General features: G+C 40.5%; 1 protein-coding gene across 5 annotated transcripts in view; it reads right to left on the bottom strand.

Annotated features, from left to right (window-relative positions):
* The window catches only part of bcas3 (BCAS3 microtubule associated cell migration factor), a 167,777-nt gene that overhangs the window by 65,139 nt on the left and 79,470 nt on the right, over positions 1-23,168 (bottom strand). Inside the window, exon 24 of one of the 5 annotated variants that reach the window (XM_041236517.1) lies at positions 1,768-2,759. The exons of the other annotated variants lie outside the window; for them this stretch is intronic. Within the exon in view, the coding sequence (XP_041092451.1) occupies positions 2,749-2,759 (11 nt within the window). The 3' untranslated portion in view covers positions 1,768-2,748. Of the gene's footprint in view, positions 1-1,767; positions 2,760-23,168 lie in introns of those variants that run through there. 5 annotated transcript variants of the gene reach the window in all.

Genomic DNA, 23,168 nt, shown 5'->3' with positions numbered 1-23,168 from the left:
CCAACTTTTGTGCATTCGGGAGAGACTTAAGCAATATGGGAAAAAAAATGAATTATTCATGCGTCTGCAGAACAAGTCGTTTTCAACCCAGCAAACAATACAGGACAATCATTACAGTACATGCTATAGCATGCATTCCAAATGTATTATTTTATCATGGACAGTTAACCAAATTACAAACAGCTTCTCTGCATGGCTTATTCACTTTTAATCACCACACTGACCTATAGAAATACAATATGAAAATGTCCTCTTGTCCTATTCCCAATTGTAGAGCTAGACATCAAGTTTTGCCATTGGAAACACACACACACACACACACACACACACTGGGCATGAATATCAATAAATTCAATTGTTCCGTCTCGGAAGCGGCCCACTTTATTTGATTAAGCTGGGTGAAAAACAGAGCAGTCATGCTTGCTGCTTTTCTTCCTCTTTCCTTTCCTCCAATCTTTTCTGCTGCTAATGTGAATCGGAAGTCTAAGTGGAGCAGCCTGGCTAGCCCCGGCCTAACCCTCCCATCTGGAATGGGGCTAACCGGCCTTGGGGCTACTCCCAACCCTTCCCAGCTGCTGAGTTTGGGGTTTTGTTTTTGCGGGCTCGAGAAAGCATATTTTTCTAAATGATTGCCATATCCTCCAGCAGCTGCTGACCCTGCTCTCGTCCCTGATCGGGGCATGTTTTTCATTTTTATCAGCCCATACTGGAGCTGACCCCAGTGAAGCGAGCACGCTAACCCAACAGCTCTCTGTGTTAACACTGTGACAGTGGAGACAAAAGGTTCACAGTGCGCTCCAAGGGGGCCGGCGTTTCCCTTTGGGCTCCGTGAATTTGCCGATTTGCCACACTGTTGCGTGTCAGCTTCCTTTCTGCCATGCAGAGAGGTGAGGAGTTTCAAATTTGACATTTAATAACTGAAGCTGCCTCCTTCAAAGCAGCAGGTCACCTTAAACACAACCTGGTCTGCGCTCAGTGAAGAGAGAAAGGAGACAAACGTTGTCTCAGTGAGTCTTCCCAGCTCCATGGATTTCAGTGGAGTTAAAAAAATGTTTCAAAACTCACAAATCTTTGAAGAAACCAGATCGTTTTAATTATTTGCATTCATTGTACATTTTCTACACAGGCAACATTCTGTTATATATCCTTTGGACAGTTTCAGGAAACTCAAATTGTACCTTCAACTATTTCAAAAACCCAGCATGTAAAAAAAAAATAATAAAAACAATACCACAGCATTTAACAAGTTAATAGGAAAGAATATACAACCCTAGAATTATAATGACCTGATTATTATAATGTTTGTGTACATGTTAAAGAGCGCTCCCATTCATGCCACTACATTATAACTCATATTCAGCAGCAATGACACAGTGCAAAATAATGCCGTGTGAACCTCATTTAAAATGGTTCCATGTGCATTCATGTGAACAGCAGTGTGGCAGGCAGCGCAGGTAACAAGCAGTTTGGAATATCAAATATGCCAAATAACGCAGGCAGGAAACCCCTTTTTCTATCTACTCTTTTATTAAGTACACCATATTTACTCTTGTGTTAATACATAGAACATTTATGGTAATCTTATTTGACATTATCTTATTTGACAGGACACTGTCGCTATATAATGAATACATCAGAGTGAATGGAGATAAAATACAGACAGACACATTCAATCAGGTACAGTACAAAGCATGAACAAATACTTCATCAGTACTGCTCAGACACGGCACAACAGATGTTACCTATTGTGAACACGAATGTCCGAGATGCAAATAATGTAGCACTGCCCTTTGAATCCACGTCTCAGCATGACACGCATCTCAAGCCAATCAGTAACTCGGCATTATATATAAGTAGCCATTATTAGGATCAACCTTTAACCTGTTTAGGAGCCCATTGTAAATCGGAGGGTGTCTTCAGATAAGAAATGAGAAGCCCAAGTTGTTAATGTGTTTCTGCTGATGTCCTGATCCGAGAACAGAGATCACACTTAGTCTGTGCTGTTTACAAGAGAGACAGTCACCGAACTGTTAATGTAATTGACAATCAGATTATAATCTGTACTGTAAGGCCATGTGCTTGCCATCAATATTGTGCTCCTATGATAGTAATTATCTAGCTGACTATGGCTTAGACACAGGCCCCTGTAGTCATGACGATTAGCAACACTTCACTTTGCAGTACAGCCCACTTACAATACAGAATGCTTCATGCATTTTATTAAAGCTGTTCTGCTTGTAAACAGGCAACACTGCAACTCTAGATATAACCATTCCTCAAGTTACTGACTGTGAAAAGAATTTCTCTTCTAGGTGAACCTTAGGTCAGTACTGGCCAGGAGCTCTGTCTCTTAAAAGCAACGAGTTGTCAAGCAATCTGATCATATCGAAATGAGCTTTTCATACATCAATAAAAATACACAAGATAACATTCATTCAAAACATTGCTTGTACAATCACCCCAATGTGGGAATGTAGAACTGGGAAAGTTACAAACCAGGGTCAGTCTGTCCTTAAATCAGTTGTTTATTGTTCCCCCCACACAGCTCTACATGCTGGTCATTATTGCAAAAAAATAAACAAATAAAATGAAATCAATGGACAAGCTTTACTGGGTCCTTTGAAAGAACAGGTTACTTTAGGAATCGTCTCTATGAGTGTGCAATGAGACATCACTGAAACAAAAATGAAGGGATGGAAATGCATGCGAAAAAAATTAAATAAGGATGTTTTGGCAGATTGGTCTCCTTTAGGAAATACCTGTGGAGAGAACAAAACAATTAGTGTAACTGATTGATTGATTGATTACTTCTGTTATTCTTTCCAGCATGCAGTTTCAGTCCCTCGTGTTTGCAATGTATGTACCAGAGGATACATCTAAAATGAAGAACACACATCCAACACCACTAACAAACAAGGACATTACAACAGAATCACAACACTAGTGTCACGTGCATGAAACGGCCTGGAGCAGACTCCACTCAGTCTGATCTACCATTGAGAACCAGGACACGACATCATCATTATAACACTCTGGGACGGATTTCATAGCACTGCTTATAATTGAGACTACAAGGCAAACGAAACACCACTTCATACATCGTGGGATATGCACGCTGCAGCCTCGTCTTTATTTCTGTTTGTATTAAACCAAAAATATGTTTAAGTATTCATGTACTAATATGCAGGGGATTTGTACCTTCAAATTGAAATGATATCAACTGAAAACACATGTTCAGAAATGCATCACAGTGAACATTCTAATGGAACAACTTTCTTTGCAAATACTTGGCTCTGCTGTAGGATAATTCATTTTATGTGCAGCCGCTAAAGGAAAAAATACAGCCGATGGTTTTAAGTGAACTTCTGGCACCAGCAGACGCCCCTTTATTCAAGAAGCTCTGCCATGCATCATGGGTATGCCTTACAACACATCTTAAAACAGGAGTCTGCAGTACAGCAATCCTCCTTAATTATAAGCCAGCAATTCAGTGCTGAATTTTCTAGAGTAAAGAAGAAAATACTTTTCTACAGTAAAGAAGAAAATACTTTGTGTCCCTCTTTCATTATATCCCAATAAAAGGGATGCATCAAGCCACAGTGTAAACAGACCAAGAAGAAGCAGACAATGCGTCCAATCTGATACTGAGTAATAGGGGCTTTAACTGGGTTTCACAGGGTAATAGGGGGTTGGACTGGGTTTTACTGGGCAATATGTTTTTTTACTGGGTTTTATTGGGCAATAGGGTTTTGTTTTTTGCTGTGTTTTACTGGGCAATAGGGTTTTTTACTGGGTTTTACAAGATAATAGGGATTTTTGAGTGAGCTCCATGTTCAATGCGGATCTCTCGTTTGCCCATCTTAATTCAATTAAACGGAAATGAGGACAGTTTGACCGACAGATGAACCAGTTTTTTTTTCAGCTGAGGTTTATCATCCACAGTATCGGTCTGCTCCTGACTTCCAATCTCTGAGTACATTAAACTGCTCTAAAGAGGGCTGGATGGGCGTATTGTTCCTTTTTCTATACACATGTATTAAAAAAAAAAGTCTCTACTATTTGCAAACAGATTAGCAGTCCTGTTGACATGCTGGATGCACTCTTGTATTTTCAGGATCAATGTCTTGGAAAGAGAAGATTACAGGTTCTGCTAAAGCTTCGAGGCTTCAGAACAGATATCTTGTTCTTCTACACATCACATCCACAGCTGCCAACAACAGAGGATCTTTGTGTTTCCAATGCCTCAGGTAAGAATGTACCTTATTACAGAGAGTAGGAGAGCACTCCCCATTCAAAAGAGCAGAAGAGCACTCCCCATTCAAAGAGAGCAGAAGAGCACTCCCCATTCAAAAGAGAGCAAAAGAGCACTCCCCATTCAAAGAGCAGAAGAGCACTCCCCATTCAAAGCTGTTGGTGCTGAGAACCAGGTGATGCATGAATGCTTGGTTGGGGGAGGCCTGGACTCCAGTTGCTTCTTTAAAATTAAAAAAAAAAAATAAGACACACCCCAGCCTGGTAAACACACAGTGTGCTTGGGAGTGCGGACGTCATCCAGTTAAAAGATTGACAGTGGGGGAATGCCACCTTGTGCTGCCCTGCCATGCTGCCGTGTTAATGGCCTCACAACAGTATCCAGATCCCAGCCTTCTGCTTTTCTTTCTCACTGAATGATTTCCCTAAAGCCAGAGCTGGGCAGAATGCCACTAATGCAGCCGTGAACGTCCTGCTGTGTTCGGAGGGAGCGAGGAGGCTGAGGCTTACGAGGTAATCAAGCTTACAGATTGAGGCTCACTAGAGCTGCGAGCTCCACATAGCTCAGGGTGCTCATTAACTCTTCAGGGGCGAGGTGTCGGCACTCAATATGAACGCACAAGCAATACAGTTACAACTTCACTGTACTCTAACGAGAGCCGGGAAACAAATACGCGTTGTATTAGCAAATACATTCATAAGTGTCAACTGATAAATACATCAAACATTTCATAATAACCTTTAGGTGCTGACATTAAAAACAAGCACATCCATAGTCTAGAGACCTGAAGAGGGTTTAAGACGGAGGGGGCGTGCCAGCTTTTAGTAAAAGATGAATGCTACAATGAATGCCAATTAACTGTAGCTGGCTAAAGCTTATTATCATCATCATCATCATAATAATAACCACCTACTACTTTGGTTTAAAATGATTTATATATATATATATATATATATATATATATATATATATATATATATATATATATATATATATATATATATATATAAAATTAAAGATGAAACAGAAACTGTGAAGGGATGAAATCTTGTTTTCTCAGAGGGTGACAGAATGGGATTGTACTAGGACCATCCCAGAGACCTTTTCTAATGAATCCTTATTCCTCGCGGTACACGAGGGGTTAAGTCTCAGACGCATAACAGGGTCAGTGTAATATGGGTTTATTTTTTTTTCACAAAGCAAGTATAGACGCCTGATTAAAATGCAACAGCTGTTTATGGCGGCGCATTTTCCGCTAATTTAATGAAAAAGATTTGAAGATGCCTGCATCCTGATTTGCATAAAGCAGACACAGCACAGCGCTTCTGTTTTTAATCATCCCAGATTCCTACGTCACGTCCGCTGCTCCAGATCACAAAGAAAAGGGGCTGCATTCAAAGCTACGGCAAAAACTACACTTGAAAAACGGGATTGTTTTGAAAATTATATTTGTGTAGCTGCCCTTGATTTGTATTTCCTATTTCATTTTTTTGGTAGAGTATGCTTTATTTTAGTCTTCCATGTTTTATTAGTTTATTGAAGATGATGATAACCCCAGCCATGGTTTTTACACAATAGCACCCTGCATCCCCACTGGGACTCAAACACACACCATGTGCAAGGGCAGCAGATACCTGCAGAAGAGCGCACAGCGCAAGAACAGCGCCAGCATAACCACTGTCAACATGATCTCTGCCCAGCACTACCTCCTACTGTAATAAATAGTGACTTACAGAAAGGGTCCAAGTGACCCATAAATGCTCAACAATGAAGTGTGGTTTAAGAGGTCCTGGCCCTGTACTTATTCATATCAAGGGATCCAGTGACTGAGGTCAAAGCATTAACCAAGCTAATGGGGGTGATGTGTGAACCCCACTGGATGGATGACCCCTAGTCTGCAGCACTCTGCTCGTGAGCCTCTAATGTATTCCAGTACGCGTTGGTGAGCTTAATTTCCTGTGCACGGCTCACACTCGCATATTAATGAGTGCAACTGCATCTGTTTAACACACAGTACACAGTTCATAGGGAACAGGCACATGCACTTCAATATATAGAGCCAGGGCAACATTCGGTGCACCGGACAGGGCCAAGAAACAAGAATTACCAATCTGCTAGGCGAATGCACGTCTTTTCAGCACGTGAGCAAAAGGTCCGTTTATTACGTGCAGTAGTTTTTTTTGCTTGTTCCACAAGCTTGTTCAATCAAAAAAAAAAAAATCTGAAATGGTTTCCCATCAACCCTTAAGTTTGATCCTATTTGTTGATTTCCTTTATTTGAAGCATTGACTTTTCCTTTGGATAAGTAATACTGCGTTCCCAGATACTAGAAGCAAGCAGCTTTCCTGATTACATCGACGAGCCCCAGACTTCTGTTTTAACAAGCTGCAACTTTTGCGTCACAGTGTGCCGTGCCAGCCTGACAGACTATACGAGAGACACACTGCTCTGCAACACTGTCTGAAAGGAAACACTGAACGAGACAACTAGAGTAAAAAAAAAATCTAAAACACAATCCACTACTCAGAAACTGGAAACCCAAAACACGCAGAACACTCATGTCATCTAAAATGAGCACCACATTGAATGATGTTATTGCCACAGATTTCTTGATCTTCAGATCACTTACAGAAAAGTCATGAAATGCAGCTCGCGCCTGCATATCAAACAGCACTTTGTGAAGCTGCTTCAGAAATCTGCAGTGCAGATTATTGCTTGGGAATGTTTACTCCTGGTTTTTTTCACTCTCACTCTTTTGGCGTCAATAATCTCTAAAGATGCACCACGTTTCTGTAAATTAAATATGAGTCTCGTCCCCCAGTCCTGCCGAGTTATCCATGTGTAACAGCCCCAGCCTAGCAATTAGGCATCCGCTCAAAGGATCAGACAAAGACCATTTCTTTACATTTTTAATAAAACACCACAGCTGTTCCAGAGCTGTATTCAAAAGCATTCCTACACTAGTGTTAAGCTCAAGATAATGCAGTAGCACTGGAGTTCTAGCAGATTACTTCACAGTATAACCTGAAAATGACGCATGTGACCTGCTTTGGAACATACTGTACGGGGCAGAGATTCAGCTTCCTCGAAGATTTCAATTACAAAGCAGAATGATCGAGGGAGAGGTGTGAAGACTGGAACATACTGTATGGGACAGAGATTCAGCTTCCTCAAAGACTTCAATTACAAAGCAGAATGCTCAAGGGAGAGGTGTGGAGACTGGAACATACCGTACGAGGCAGAGATTCAGCTTCCTCGAAGATTTCAATTACAAAGCCCCCTGCAGATTTGCTTTAAAATGACAGAATGTGAACTCTAAGCAAGAAACCTGTGACATGAACACCTCAACAAATACACGTTCTAACAATACTGAGCTATCATGGAGAGGCCCCCCCCCCACCACCACCACCACCACACACATTATCATGCTCCTTAGAAACACAAAAGCATGACAGGGCCTTCACATTCCCCTCTCACATGTTACCAAGGCAGTGCCCAGATGCCTTATACTTGCCCAGTTGCATCCCCTAATAACAACAATGCATGACAGCCAGCTTTTCCACGGTGCATGTCCGTCTTAACAGATGGGCAAAAGGTACATCATGTGTGAATTGGGGAAAGGCATTTCTTAAGTCATAATGAACTGGCAACAAAAGCGTCATGCTGTTCATTCATATCTACAAAAAGAAGCTGAATTGAGTGAGAAATTGTTACCAGGCTCGTGTTGGTATCGCACTGGTATTGACTGTAAAAAGAATGGCTATATGTTAACCTACACTTCCCAGCTGTATGTGCATTACTGTATATACAGCTGATCTCAATGGGAAACTTTATATCTGGTATGCAAATTAAAGAAATAATGCCAATAATAATAGATAGACAGAGTGACACTAACTGAGGTCTCGTTTACAAGGGTGTCCCGGAGGCACAGCGCACCACGCAGTGCTGCAGTATCCTGAGCTAGTGATCAGGCAGGACCGCACATCGTTAAGATACTCATTTACGAAAGTTACTGGAGTAAAATGTGTGGGAACTGTGTCTGTGACCTTCCAGACAGCAGCTCTGAAATATGTAACTGTGTGTTCATGATGAAGGTGAGCCTCTCAGCAGAGTTTAATGAACTGAGAATGACCTTGCGCAATGATTCAGGGCCCTCCCCTTCACCAGCTCTCCGGTTTGATCTCTCAAGCACATCCCATGTGTTTTCCACTTGGGTTTTAGGTCTCAAGGATGTTGACAAGAACAGAAATCACTGACACCAATCCTAGTAGACAATGCGGGGGGTATAAAAGTGTCTGCTAAATGATGAACTCATAATTACTAATAAAGGCATGAAAGAAACAAACAATAGGAAACATACAAGGTCGACAATCTGTTGATTTCCAGGCAATGGAAAGCAATATAAATTAAAGAGCACATTTATATAGTATTGCATCAATTAGAAAATACAATGAAATCCAAACCTACAGTCTGGCTACAGTCAGTACAGTTGTTTTCTGTACAGACCTGAAAACACTATACAGCCAAAACATGAACTACTGACCATTTTTATCTTTACAGGATTTGGATGCACAATAAACCCAACCGTTACTCTTCTGCTTAATTTCAACCAGCAAACTGTAAATAGTGGGAAGTAGGCCTGACACAGACACAACCAGTGCAACTCTGCATCTTTGAAAGCTTTCCAGACGGCAGAGAAGTCATTAGTTGCACTTACTGTACATTTCATCTTTCACTGAGCCCAAATCATCTGGTGCCAAAAAAAAGTGATTTTTCTCTCTTAGTTCTGCGCCTGAACACTCGGGTTAGCAGAAGACAAACAGCATTGAACACTCAGATTACAGGATTATTCTGGAATACATCTGCTTCAATACCCAGGAGCACAATGCTGGTATAAATACCAAATCTCTTCCATTAAAGTCTATCTGTTACACAACAAGTGATGCATTGCAATTCAATAAGACAGTGGGCTTGAATCCCTTTAAATGGGATGTTTATCACTTCACAACCCTTTCAAGTCCTGTGATATCTCTGCTACTTTTTCATTGTAGGAGACTATTTTTTTTAAGTAGTTTATTTCAACAAGTGAAGTATTTCAATAAGTATTTACTGGAGAGACACTGATACGCACTTACTGTCACTCTACAGATTAACTTTCACTATGTAAGTACAGTACTCTAGAAACAAAATTAACTTTTCTTTTTTTTTTTTTTTTTTTTTTTACTTTTTTAATGTGGTTTAAAACTTCCAGCAAGGATATGAGCTAATTGCGGCTTTTGATGTTAGGTTTTTTTTTTTTTTTTTTTTTTAAAGACATGTTATTCTTCATAGTCTATAAAACATTTTAACTGCAAATCTCTCCTGCAATCATTACTGAAGTCTGCACAAAAAAGAGACCGTTCATCAAAGTCAGTGGAAATACAAGGTATTAATTACACTAAATGAAGAAATATGGCCATTTGGTTACATTTGTGGGTCAGAAACATTGTAATCTGTCCCTGCCAACCAGCTGCCTTTCTTTTAACCTCTGTGCATCTGTATCAGCAGCCAGAGAACATCAAAGTGCTGCAAGTGAGGAAAGCAGCAACCATCACGAAGAAGCCCCCTGCGGTACCAAGGTCAGGGCTCTGGATGAAACAGCAATGTTTAGAAATCAATTACAACATAGAGCCCAGCGTCAGCCAGGCAGGAGGCAGGCAGGGAGGGAGGCGGGCAGGGAGAGAGGGAGGGAGACAGAGGGAGGCAGGCAGGCAGAGAGGAGGCTAGGGATGAAGGGAGGGAGGGAGGCAGGCAATCAGAGTGCAATTATTGTACATTTTAATACAATTAAAATAAAACAAGGCATCTTATTAAATAAGATACAGAGCTCTGATTTAATATTAATTGACTGTAGTTTTAGCAACGGACGGTTCATGATACTAGCGGTGCATCAACATCAGGAAGCACAATACAATATATGTAACATGCAGGTTAATGCAATCAGAAGGAAGGAATGACAATTAAAAGGTATAATCCAGTAGAAATATAAAAAGGTTAGGAAAGCAATAGCCGTTTTAAAGCTTTTTTTATTAAAATAATATGTACACTCCTTAGTTCTCTATGAAAGCTTAGTGCACTGCAAGACAACAAACTAACTGTCAACTAAATCTTTTTTAAATGACTTAATGCTTAAATATCATTACTCTTGCCGTGCAGAACGACCAATAGCAATCCCTGGCTGGCAGCTGAATGGATGGGCCTCTTTTCTACTGAAGCACTTTAAAAAAGAAGGAAATACCCTCAATCAGGCAAGCGTCACACAAATCAAGATTTATAGCTGCAAAATCGAGCCTCAGAAACACTAAAGGTGAAAAAAACAAGGAGGCAGGCATAAATGAGAAAGGAAGAAAAGAAACTAAGAAAGGATCACTGAGGACGGAGCAGGTCTTGTTTGCTCAGCTCACGTCTGTGCACTCAAACCCGTAAATGCACTGCCGTGACACAGCAAGAACAAACACTAGAGCCACCCCAGTGAGAGCCACATCGGAGTCGGGAAATCAGAAACAGGGCTGGGGGGAGAGCAGCCACCTCACTGTATATGGAATGGAAAAGAGAATAAAATGACATTAAATATATTGTGTGTAAACATCGGAACTGCTGAGGTTATTAAACAGCCGTCAGTGTAGCGATATTACTGCTCTTAGTCACTACATAATAAAGAGGGGTTTGATGAGAATAATAGTAGCAGTAATAATAATAATAATAATAATAATAATAATAATAATAATAATAATAATAATAATAATAATAATAATAATAATAATAATGTGTTTTTTTGCTCTGTCATGTCCCAACCCAACACAGGAAAGTATGCTCAAACACTTAAGGATGGTGTTTAATAAGGCAGTTAATTATTAATGTAAAATTGATTTTTTTTATTTTTAATGAACAAATGCAATATTTTGAAGTAGAAGAAAAATAAAAATGAAAGAGAGAACACAACAACAAAACAAGGAGCAGAAGAAGTAAACAAACCCAAAACGCAGAAGAGGGTTCAAGCAGCAGCTATGGAAGTGCTATAGGAGGAGGGGGTTGGTAATGAGAATAGATGAATGAAGAAGAACAGTACAAGGTCTTCCCGCATCAAGGGAGTTGTTTCAGTAGAAACAGTGTCCGTTTGTGGCCGGTGATAATACTTTCCATTCAATAGAGTTTGCAGCTTGCTGATTCTTCTGATTGCAGGCTGGCGCCCTGCTGGCGAGCCTCTCCGCTGGAATGAAATCCACTGTATTCAGTTATAAATTATAATGCTCTATAAACAACACTCCCACTGGGAACAGAGAGAGAGAGAGAGAGAGACAGAGAGAGCAAGCTGCACAGTCCTGCACTGTTTAATGCTCTGCTCTTCGCAGTGTCTGCCGTGGACGCTGCCCCTGCTGTCATTTCTAAACTCTTTGATGTTGAGAGAGCAGAGAAAAAGGGAAGCGGGAGAGAAACTCGAGCCAAAGAGGAAAGAACTCAGGAGAACTTATTTAAAGAAAGACAGATAGAGAAAAAACAGAGAGTAATAAAAAACTAATTACTGATTGTTGAATCAGTGACTGCATGCGCAATACATAACTCAAACAAAATAATAATAATAATAATAATAATAATAATAATAATAATAATAATGCCCTCTGATAATGCTCTTCCAGCTTGATCTGTTAATTCTATATATATATATATATATATATATATATATATATATATATATATATATATATATATATATATATATATATATATAATCATTACCACTCAAGTTTCTATGCTTGCAACATTCCCAAACTCCTTTGCTCTGACCTACATATAAAAACACCACAGAACACTGGATCCCAAGCTGGGTGCATTCCAGAGTTTAGATCAGAATGTGGTAAACCTGCCCACACAGGTGGAACGTAGCTTTTCTGTTGGCTAAACAAACTCTTGGTAACAGTACTGGAGAGAGAGAGAGTGGACGGGATGCTAGTAGTATAATTGCAAGCATCTGTCTGCTAGCGTACAGTAAAAATAGCAGCAGCAATGGCTCCCACTAGCCAATCAGCCGCCCCCATGTTAACCTGTCAGCCGATCACAGATAGATTGTCTGAACAAACAGAATCACTGGTTGTTAGTAGGCTTCCCATTTGGACTGCTCGCTCCTTTTCTCTTCTCTCTCTCTCTCTCTCTCTCTCTAAAGGCCCACAGCATCTGCAAACACCTCATACACATCGGAACCCCGCAGTTCTACACTCTTGTTAAATTGTTACCACCTTTTCCAAAGCCCATCCTGACAATTAACAACACTGACCTCCACTTGAAAGAAAAACACAACTGGGGGTTTAACCTTGGTGCTCTGGGAGATTTGTTTTTGATTTTCACGAGACCTTCACCCACTCTCATGCTCCCTTTTATATGAATACATTGAACACAAGAGGAAAGGTTTTTCTTTCAGGGTAGGCCTGCTTTCCCTCTCCTTGGATTTCTGTTTTTGAAGGGCAGTTCATTTTTACCATGCCATTTCAACCCATGTTTGATAACCCTGGTAGAACTGAATCTTTAATGGCACATTACGTATTTTTTCCACATTTACTGCATGCTTTAAAATCATATACTGTGTTATATATATATATATATATATATATATATATATATATATTATATAGTCATCAAGCCAATAAAAAAGCTTTAAATAATGTATGTACCAATTTAGAATAAAACCCAGATATAGCAAGAATTCTAATACAATGCATCAATGAATTAAGATGAATCCTATTAAATGCATGCAGACATGCACTTAATAGGCAGCCATAAAGTAGCTTTAGTTAGGCTCCACATAGAGTTTAGTATATCAGCTTGGAGAGCCATCTATGATACAGGTCTACTGCTGCCTATGCTTTCCAGGTTAGACACTGCAAGAGGGACACTCGATCGGTTCCACTCCAATTCGCATAAGCAGGAGCCAGTCCAGGTTCATATCCAGTCCATATCCCAATGTCTCACCTCTGCAGTCTGCGCTATACTCTACATAATGGGATAGATTTGAGGGTCTGTTGCTGTGCGTTGCACAGTTCAGTGAACCCTGAACCCAGATTAGTAATCCGGCTGGATGTGTCTCTCTCCGTCTGTCTCTTGTCTTTCAGGGAGAGTGCAGTCAGTAGCGTGTGAAACCGTTTCTCTGCTCCTCCGAGCATCCTGCCGCAGCCCTGTGGTAGCCCCTGCAGCAGGGAAGGGGAGCTGGAGCAAATGCATTTGTGAAATCGGAGGGGATCTGATGAGCACACATTCACTCAGGCTGCTCCTTTCTGTAGCCGCCCTAGGATGTGAGCTGTCACTTTGCATAGCTGGTGATGAGTTGCAGAACTGTGGGTAAAGGTGAAGAGAGCACCAATAAAAGCGCTCCGAGAGACAGGTGCAAACCAGGGCAGTTTGATATGAGCTGCAGACACCTGACAGCTAGCTGCTTCCATTTCTAATAACCAGACGCAAAGCAGGTCGCAAGATTTCCATTTCTAATAACCAGACACAAAGTAGGTAGCAAGCACTCAGTTTCTCCTGGATCTATATAGATACTTCAAAAACAAGACAACAACAACATGATTGACAGATTTTCATGATTGCCTTTAAATATGCATTAAATTCATTGAGAAGGTTTGTCCTATAAAAAGTAATGGATGCTTTTGACAAAATCTTTAACCCGTGTGTGCTACCAAATAGAAGCACTGCACAGTAAATGCGTAATCATTTTTAAACCTGGCATTCAGTACTAACATTACAATGTACTGGAAGAAAACAAACCCATCTTTTAGAATGACCTACTATAAGCACTACTTTCATTCAATTGAATTACTGGCTTTAGCTTATTATACTGCGTTACCCAAATTTATTACAGTAGCTCCTGTTGATTTTGGTCAAAGATGAAACTTTTATACATTTTGCTATAAACTGAAGTATACTAACCCCTTTTAAAATGTAAAAGTTAACTGCAACAAAATCAGAAAAAAATAAGAACCTCATCACCATTTAACATTAAAACACTTGATCACAAGTTTAATTTTAACTCGTTTTTTCATAAATGCAACCATATGTTTGATATCAGAAACAATCTTTGTGGCTGGACTCCACTAATCAGGTGTCTAAACCTTATACATAAACACACACACACACACACACACACACACACACTCACGTGTGTGTTTGAAAAGAGGTATAACTGCACTGTACAAATTAAAACAAGTGAATATATAATTACATGCACACATCTATCTATCTATCTATAAAATGAAGAAACATTATTTTCTGAAGCATGCTCTCTTGTTTTTAGTGAACACAGCGCTATGTGACACAACACACTCCAGGCTGGACAGTGCCTGTGGCGCTGCACAAATCTTTTCAATATGGAGGTCAGTAACTTGCATCAAACTACTGTTCCCAGATCAGCTCCATATGCCTGATCACACTAAAAGGAAGATTTCGAGTCTAATGGTTTCAAACCATGTTTTGTCTGACGGCTCCTAATCCAGAACCGGAACCTCATGCTTAAAATAAACAAACAGTCACACAAGACTGTTTCTAACATCTTTTAACACTTCAAAAGAGGGACCCACAGTTAAAACAAAGAGGTGAGAAAATTAGACCACTTAGATAAAATATCCTCAAGGACAAAATACAGCAAATTGGCAGAATGTGTCAGAATTCGAGAGATTCAGGAGACGGAGGAGTAGCTAATGCTGGAATGCAACAAGCCAGATGTTTTTTGAGTTTTTTTGGTTCTTAAAAAAAAAAAAAAAAAAAAAAAAAAGTTTGAGAGCCGAATGTGAATCATTATTTGTTCTGACTTTTCAACTGTTTCAGGGAGTTAGTAACACATTTTTGTTCCCATGCTTGACATTTAAATAAAACCTGGGAATCTTTTTAAATGTAACGGCACACAACCACAGGACTTGCCACAGTTCTGATTCAAAGCCCTGACTTTAATTTGAACCTTTTGTTACACATTAAAGGAAGTCTGATTTCACTTTGTTTACAACGCAAACCACCCATATATCTAAAATACTGAAACAATACACCAGCCAATCTGATCTCCTTTAATCATCACATTCAATGAGACCCTAAGCCTCTCATACACGGCAGCCCCGTCCCAATCACCCGCAGAGTATTAAAAACGCTTGCTGTTAAGCTGGTTTGCAGACGATGATATGTTGAGATCCTCCAATCTGTCATGGGGTTTACTAAACCCTAAAAGCATGTAGAGGAGTCCTGCAGCTCTTCAAAATGGGAATGCGTAGAGTCCACGGGCCTCAATGAATGAAAACTACAGTCATGAACAAAACTAAGCATGTATTCGCAAGAATTTGATCTAGCATGCTCCCAACTATAAACACCATGCAACGCTGTGTTACATCCACACTGACACAATAGTAGAGCACAAGGCACTCATCACAGCCTCTTCAAGTACACTCGATCAGCAATGCAGAGGTACTGTGGTACTTGTCAACTGATGGAAGATGAATGCTAACTTTATGTTGAAAAAAATACTCAAGTTCAAAGTTTCCGAAACAAAAGTGGGGGAAAAAAAAAGATGGGGCTCGTCTGGCAAAGCAATTAAAAAAACTAAATAAAATTGCAATAATAATAATAATAATAATAATAATAATAATAATTTAAAAAGATCGGCAGCGCCTCTTTAAAATCTCACTGTCTTTGTCCTTGCACAACAAGACCACATGAAACTGGATTAAACTCTGGAATTTTGGGAAAGTTTCAAAGTAAGTTCAGACTGGTATGAAAAAAAAAAAAGTGCTCAGCATAGGCTAAAATAACAGTCTGGCCGAGCTGCCTTTGCAACATCTGTGTCCAATTACAAACTACATCCTAACTGAGTTTCTCAGTAACAAGAACAGTGCAAGCACGGCTGCAAGTTCAGCAGTGATGTCAAAGCCAGGTTACACATTTCAAAAGGCTCGAGCGATTTCATTCGCACCTGGCACACTGTGTAGGCGAGAGGAGTCTCGAAGATATTCTGAGATTCTCAGTGGGATGCTGCTTCCAAAACTGTGCTACATGCTGTGCAAGCCTGCTGCTAGAAACCGTACCAGTGCAACACTGAACACACAAGTACGCGGTTGCTTCAAAGAACAAAAACTGAACTAAAAAGATAAATGTGTAGGTTTATTTATTTATTTATTTTTTAACTGAGTTTTTACCCCGGTTCTTTTTCCAATTTGGAATGCCAAATTATATTATTTTTATCTCAGTTCACCGCTGCAACAACCACCTGCCCCACCCAACGCGACTCAGGGAACGGAGGCTGAAACATGCGTCCTCCGAAATGTGTTCCTGCCAATCTGTCATTTTTCGCCCTGCAGATCCACAACGAAGCCAACAGACCTATAGTGCTGGAGGACAAGACAGATCTGAATGGCTCCCCTGCAAACCCGCAGGTGCCCTATCAGCCACACTGGCGTGCCGACCTAAGCCCTCCCTACGCAGGCGGCGCTCGGCCAATTGTGCGACGCCCCCTAGGAACCCCCGGTCACGGTCAGCAGTGACATAGCCTGGATTCGAACCTGCGATCTCCAGGCTATAGGGTGCATCAATGTGTATGTTTAAAATTTATCTATTAGACAAAATGTGCACTATGACACATTTAGTCTTGAACAAATAAAAAATCATCTAAAACTTGACTGCCCCTGATAAGATTTCCCCAACGCATGTTAAACTGATCAGTCACCTCATTCACAAAGCCGGAGGGGTCCCTGTCTCAGGAAGCTGGTTAATGCGAGTTCACCTGGATTCTGTATCTTCAATGCCTTTTCTGGCAGGCTCTGATCATGCCCCATGCCCATGGGTATTGTACTGTACTCGCCCAATAGCAGGACTTGAGAATATCCCACACAGGAAAGTGCTGGAGCTGTAATGACTTGGCTGACCCCTGGGGCAGTGTCAATCACTCTATTGCTGTACAATGGTAAGAGTGATCAATGTCTGTCATCATGTAGATGTTAAACATGATGCTGATTGTAAACGATCCCTTACACATCCAGGCTGGCAGCTCAAGAACACTAGAGAGTTTTATTTGTCATTGATGGACTGTGGTGACTGGAAAAGGGACTTACTTAAGCAATACACAGCGAGTAGGTGAACTACCAATTGAAAATCTGCAGGACCCTCCCCAAACAGACTCAAATATTGATCCTTTATTCTCCCTCTGCGTAATGCTACATGAAGATTTAAGAAATAAACTTTCTTTAAAAAAAAAATTAAATTTATATATATATAATTTTTTTTTAAAGAAAGTTATTTCTTAAAATAATACATTATTCTTAAAAGAAATACATTTAAAAATTGCATGTTAATTACTGTGTCTAAACTCTTAACAGCCCTCTCTTCCAGTATCTGCAGGAATATCTGGGAGCCCCTTCGTAGCCAATGGCTCTCCAGCTCCCAGGTCAGCTGTAGCCACTTAACAGAACAGTTCAAGGGCTGGCTTTCATTGTTCACGCCCCCCCCTCGCTGGGGAGCGTTTTCGCTTAGACAAGCTCACCAAATACAATTCCAAAAACAGCTAACATTTAAAATAAAAATCACACACAGCACTGATCTATAAGCCAAATAGGGAGCAGTGACATTTAAATTGAGCAAATAAACCAAGAATCTGTTAGACAAATAAATACAAAAAACAGCTACTGTTTTTTTTTTACTGTATATGCAAAAAATGAGGTCTGTACCTAGAATTGTATTTCTAATGTCTCCACTGTGCCCTCTGTTTCCATGCTGCGTTACACCCATCCCTTTAACCCTCTGTAACTAATGCACGCTGTCCCTTATTGTATACAACATGCTCTGCAGTGCAGATTCAAGATGCTTTGTAGATTGACCACATGTTGTGGTTGCTTGTGCTTGGTTTTAGACAGACTGATATGATAAAATCATGATTCAAAGCTCAGGGTTTAAGTAAAAGACTAAATTAAACTTCTTCTTCAGAACATTTAGTACATGAACCCATAACCTTGCGATGCAGTGGACCAACACACCAGCGACTGCAGCGTCACAAACCTGTGCAATCTCAGTCTGTGTAAGCACTAAATAATGAATAGCGCGCAGGCGTCTACAGAACATCTTACACATGTCCATTTCAGAAGGAGCTCTCTTGCTCTAAAACTCGATTTCCTCTTTATATTAAAATTCCAGCCGTACAAAACAGGAATGCCTTCGGAGAGTTTCAGTTCCTGGCTCGGGATAGTCTTAATGCATTTTGACAATAGAAGACATTCTGTCAACAAAAAAAATATCCAAATAAAACTTTCCACTTAAAATATATATATAAATATATAAAAGGAAACAATGTTGCCACTAATCCCTACCTCAAGTATTCAAAATGCAGTACTAGGACAGATGTGGCTTGGCTTCAGCTATTAAATCACATATTCAGATCACACTAAAGGATGACAGTATAGTTTCATAATACTGCAGAAAGGTCTGGGTTGCGTGTATTTCAGTAGATGGGACCAACTAAGATTTTAATGGCGTGCTCAACCCAATGGATTTGCAGCAGTTACCAATATCAAAATTAATTCAAAAATTCAATTAAAAAAAACTAATAATCCTGCATTACAAAAATGTGACCGATTATGAATTTATACGACTGCAATATACCTAATTATATAAAACCCATTCCTTTATAAATATTTATTGTAATAAAAGTTTCATGTAGAACCCGACTGGCTACACATTGCCTCCCGGGCAATGCTGGGAAGAAAGCCACATTGTTACCAAGAGACTGGAGGTGGAGACTGCGAGTCAGACTGTGTGCAAGACTGTGAGTCAGACTGTGTGCAAGACTGTGAGCAAGACTGTGAGCCACACTGTGAGTCAGACTGTGTGCCACACTGCGAGTCAGACTGTGTGCAAGACTGTGAGCAAGACTGTGAGCCACACTGTGAGTCAGACTGTGTGCCACACTGTGAGCAAGACTGTGTGCAAGGGTACAAATTGTTTCACTAACTACACTTTTGGGACAAAACTGGAGTGTTGCAAAATCCTTGAGTTTTGTAAACGCGACTGTATTCCCTATTAAAAGAATCTGCATTCCTGGTATTAATTTGGTTCGTTGTTGTGCAGTCTGGGACAGAACCCAATGTGTCATACTGGAAAATTACCATGGAAAAAGAGTTAAATTTCGCTAAAAAACTAAATGTCTCCCCAATTTGGTTTAGACCGACCACTTGAAGATTAGGAGTGACTAATGCATTAAAAACATGTGTTTTCTCAGCATCCACATTGCAGCTCATGGTGGGACACCAAACCTGTCTGTTTCACAACTGCATTTTTTGGTTAAAGACCTAAAATACTTTCAAATAGACTCTAACACAGTCACACGAAAATAGATAGAAATAGAAGAGGCCGGTTGCATACACATATCATCTACATTATTTAATTCCCAAACTGTTTAGAATATGTATTTGTGTTCTTTATTACCTCCAAGAAACACAGTGTAGTCATCCTTTTTACATGGAATAAACCCTTGTGGTTGTTTTGAAATATATGCTTCCAGCTTACATTTCACAGAGTGACCTTCAAAGAAATATCATAAAGACACGACACATTGCATGCATTGTTATGAGATCTTAAACCGCAGCCTCCAAATCTTAAGCGATGTTAGTTTTGTTTTGCCATTCAGGCAGACATATAAAAAAATATGTCTATGAGAACATAACGCTATGAGAAGCACAGCAAACAGGGTTGCTGTATTGGGATCTGAAATGTGGTTCATGTTGCACGTGCTCAGAGGATGTGCACCAATCAAAACAGTTCAAGAATGAAGAGATCATCTTTAACCTTCAGGAAAGCATGCATGCATACAGACAGACATAAACATCTCTAATACACCTCACTGCACTGGTCTGCACTGTTCAAGACTGATGCATGGCCTTGCAGGTATCTTGTAGGTATTACTGTTATTTCATGCTCTTATTCACGGTTGTTAATGAAGCCCTGGGGTTGCAGGGATGGGCTCTCATGGAGACGTAACCAAAAGCAGAGAGCGCTCTCATTCCAGGCTGCTGTGGTGAAGTGACATTTACCTAATGCAGCTAGAAATGTTCTGATAATTAGTGGGTGGCTGACATTGATGCATTCTGACTAGCGCAACAATGCCAGCTTCTAAACTAGTTCTCAAACACCCACAACATTAGACAGCTTGAATGCTAGATTACCTTGCTCTGCATTTGACTGAAACGCCAACTTAACAAAATCACTGCTGGTTTTACTGCTCTCGCTATTCCCATCATCATCATCATGACGGTCATCTGCTAAACCACTTCCACTTCAATTCACTTACAACGCTGCAAATAATTCCAATGTGGTCTCAGCGATTAAAGATTCGCTCTGCTGCTGTTAATTACTTTTTCTTTCCCCACTGCTGTGAGCATGTTTTGATTCAACATCCTAATAATGACTTCTATTTTTAAACTGCAATGAATCCAAGGCTTCTGGATGCCGATGGGTGCTGGTGCTGGTGCTGACTCCACAGAACAGCCCCTGTAAGATGTGGCAAGAGGGAGGGGAGCTTCCTGTAAAGCTCTCTTAATGCATATCCAACGGGTACATTCATTTCCAGAGTTGATGGCACCACTGATATTTTACTGATGGTAGCCAAGTCTTTGGAAGCTGGGGATATTGGTTCTCCTTTTTTCTTCTGGTTGCATGGCAGCCTCTTGGGATTCAGTGTCAGGCCTCTCTTCATGCACAGAACTCTTCATTCAGCTGAATTGTGAGGTGCTTTACGGGTATGGACTAATGTCCACTGGGGTCCAAGTAAAGACAACTTAAACTGGTTTCAGTTGTGATCTGAGCTGGTTTAACGCAAGGGCTGCGGAGGTGAAAGGAATGGAAGTTTAGTGCATTAACATGACATTGAGCTTGTCTAGATTAGAGGGCGGAGTCCACTAGGAAGGGGTGTGAATCTTAGCAGCTTGCCCAGCAAGCAGTGAATCTCATGCGATTTCTCCTGCGGCAGACGAGTCTCCAATGCAACACAGTGTTAGAAAGCGAACACACGTTATATTATTTATACCAATTCAAATGTGACGTGGATGAAGGCGTATTAAAAATGACACGTCTGGGAAATCTGTCCTAGATTTCAGCTTCTTTGCCTTCACTCAACAAACAGCAAGTGAAGCATTAAAGAGGCCAATGCATTATTAAATGCATTATAACAATGAAAATAAATTAAAGCTTTGAAACACCAGCCCCTTCATTTATTAAGTCAAACAACAAACAACAGCAATGCCTGAGTTATCCTTTCAGCAATGAAGGGAGCTGAATTTGACTATTTTTCATACCTTTTATTGGACCAATACAACTAAGGTTTATACATTTGAAACAGTAAAGGCAAATAAAAATCCTAAACGTTACAGCATTTTAGTGAACATTTAACCTGTCCTGTTGTACGAGGACTGGTAGTACCCTGAAACACTGTAAACCACTGTAATTGAATACTGCATGTCAAAAATATATGTCATTTTAATAGAATATTATAATATTATTATAATTGTTATAATTACTAAATAAACTCTACTTTTTTATTAAGTACCAGTTGTATTGTAAAGGTGGATTTCGTGGTGAACAGCAGACATGTGGGCTGTAAAGGTATTTTATAGTAAAATAAGAAAGAAAGAAAGAATCACACAATAGGCTGCCCAGGGTTTACTGCAGCCCTGTTTGAAAGCTGTTAACAAGTGAGAGTCTAGAACACACAGGAGGGAAAGAAGAATTCCAGCAGTGCCATGAGAAATAAACAATGGGGGGGATATTTCCTTTGGCCACTGTTGCCTCCTCTTGGAAAGCTCAGAGGAGCGATGGGAATGTGAATGCCCCGGCCCGGGCTCCACGCTCTCCACTCCCTCCCAAACATTAGTCTTCATTACCACACTTTGTTTTTAAAGCAGGGCTCCTTCATGAGTGTTTCTGCTCAGCCCCCGAGGGGGCAGCTCTGGCCTGCGATAAATCAGCATCTACACCGCGAGCCACTAATCAGCACTCTCTGGGAAGAATAACAGCAGCACTGCTGCAACCGGGGGCCTCGCAAAACAAGAAGAGCGGCGAGAAGTGGTGGTGCTGGGACTGGGAACAGGCAGCTTCCACTGGGCTCCTTTCTCAGAAAACATTTACCAGCTCCTTACACAACAATCACTCTCAGTGTGACACAGTGAGGACGACACACAGAGCAGCTCCTACCACAACTCCACAGCACAGAGCAGGTCATGAATTAAAGAGGGGCTGTTTTAATGGATACGTATGCTCCAGATACAAGTTGAAACAGTTCATGAGAAAGGGTACAAACACGGGCATGTGCTTTAAAAGGTATTCAGCTGTTCAGATGACGGCACTGAAAAGGCTTTTTTCAGCGTTGTACACATAATGACTTCCTCTTCCTATTCAATTCTAATGTGTTGAAATGGAGCCTCAGGTGAGCAGCGCTGCTTTCTGTTCTTGCTTCTCAACCCCTGTGCCTGCTACGCTGCAGAGGTCATCTAAAGTTCGTGCTGATGTTATTAGCTTTGGAAAACAAAAGGAGTTCTTATTATTCTATATTTAAGACAATCCGATGCTATTACATTTCCCTATTTCGATTTTAGGCGAGGGATGGAAATGAACCTTATTTCAACTAGCATGCATCTTGCTTATAGCCTATGATAGGGATTCCAGCTCTGTAGAAGACTCGGTACATTGTTAAACAGCTACACAACAAGCATCTCACAGAGCGCACAGCTTCGCACAGCTGCCCCTGGGCTGGCAGACACTTCACCTGGGGCTGTTCCCTTCACAACGGGCTCTGTTGAAGGGTCATACAGTATAAGACAGACACACTGGTCAATCTCACATAATGTGACTTTGCTGCTAGTAATATTTC

Source organism: Polyodon spathula, chromosome 41 (genome assembly GCF_017654505.1).
Source record: "Polyodon spathula isolate WHYD16114869_AA chromosome 41, ASM1765450v1, whole genome shotgun sequence".
In the NCBI taxonomy this organism is placed as follows: Eukaryota; Metazoa; Chordata; class Actinopteri; order Acipenseriformes; family Polyodontidae; genus Polyodon; species Polyodon spathula.
The sequence above is the reverse complement of the archived record's forward strand: the minus strand, read 5'-3'. Positions and strand labels throughout refer to the sequence as shown.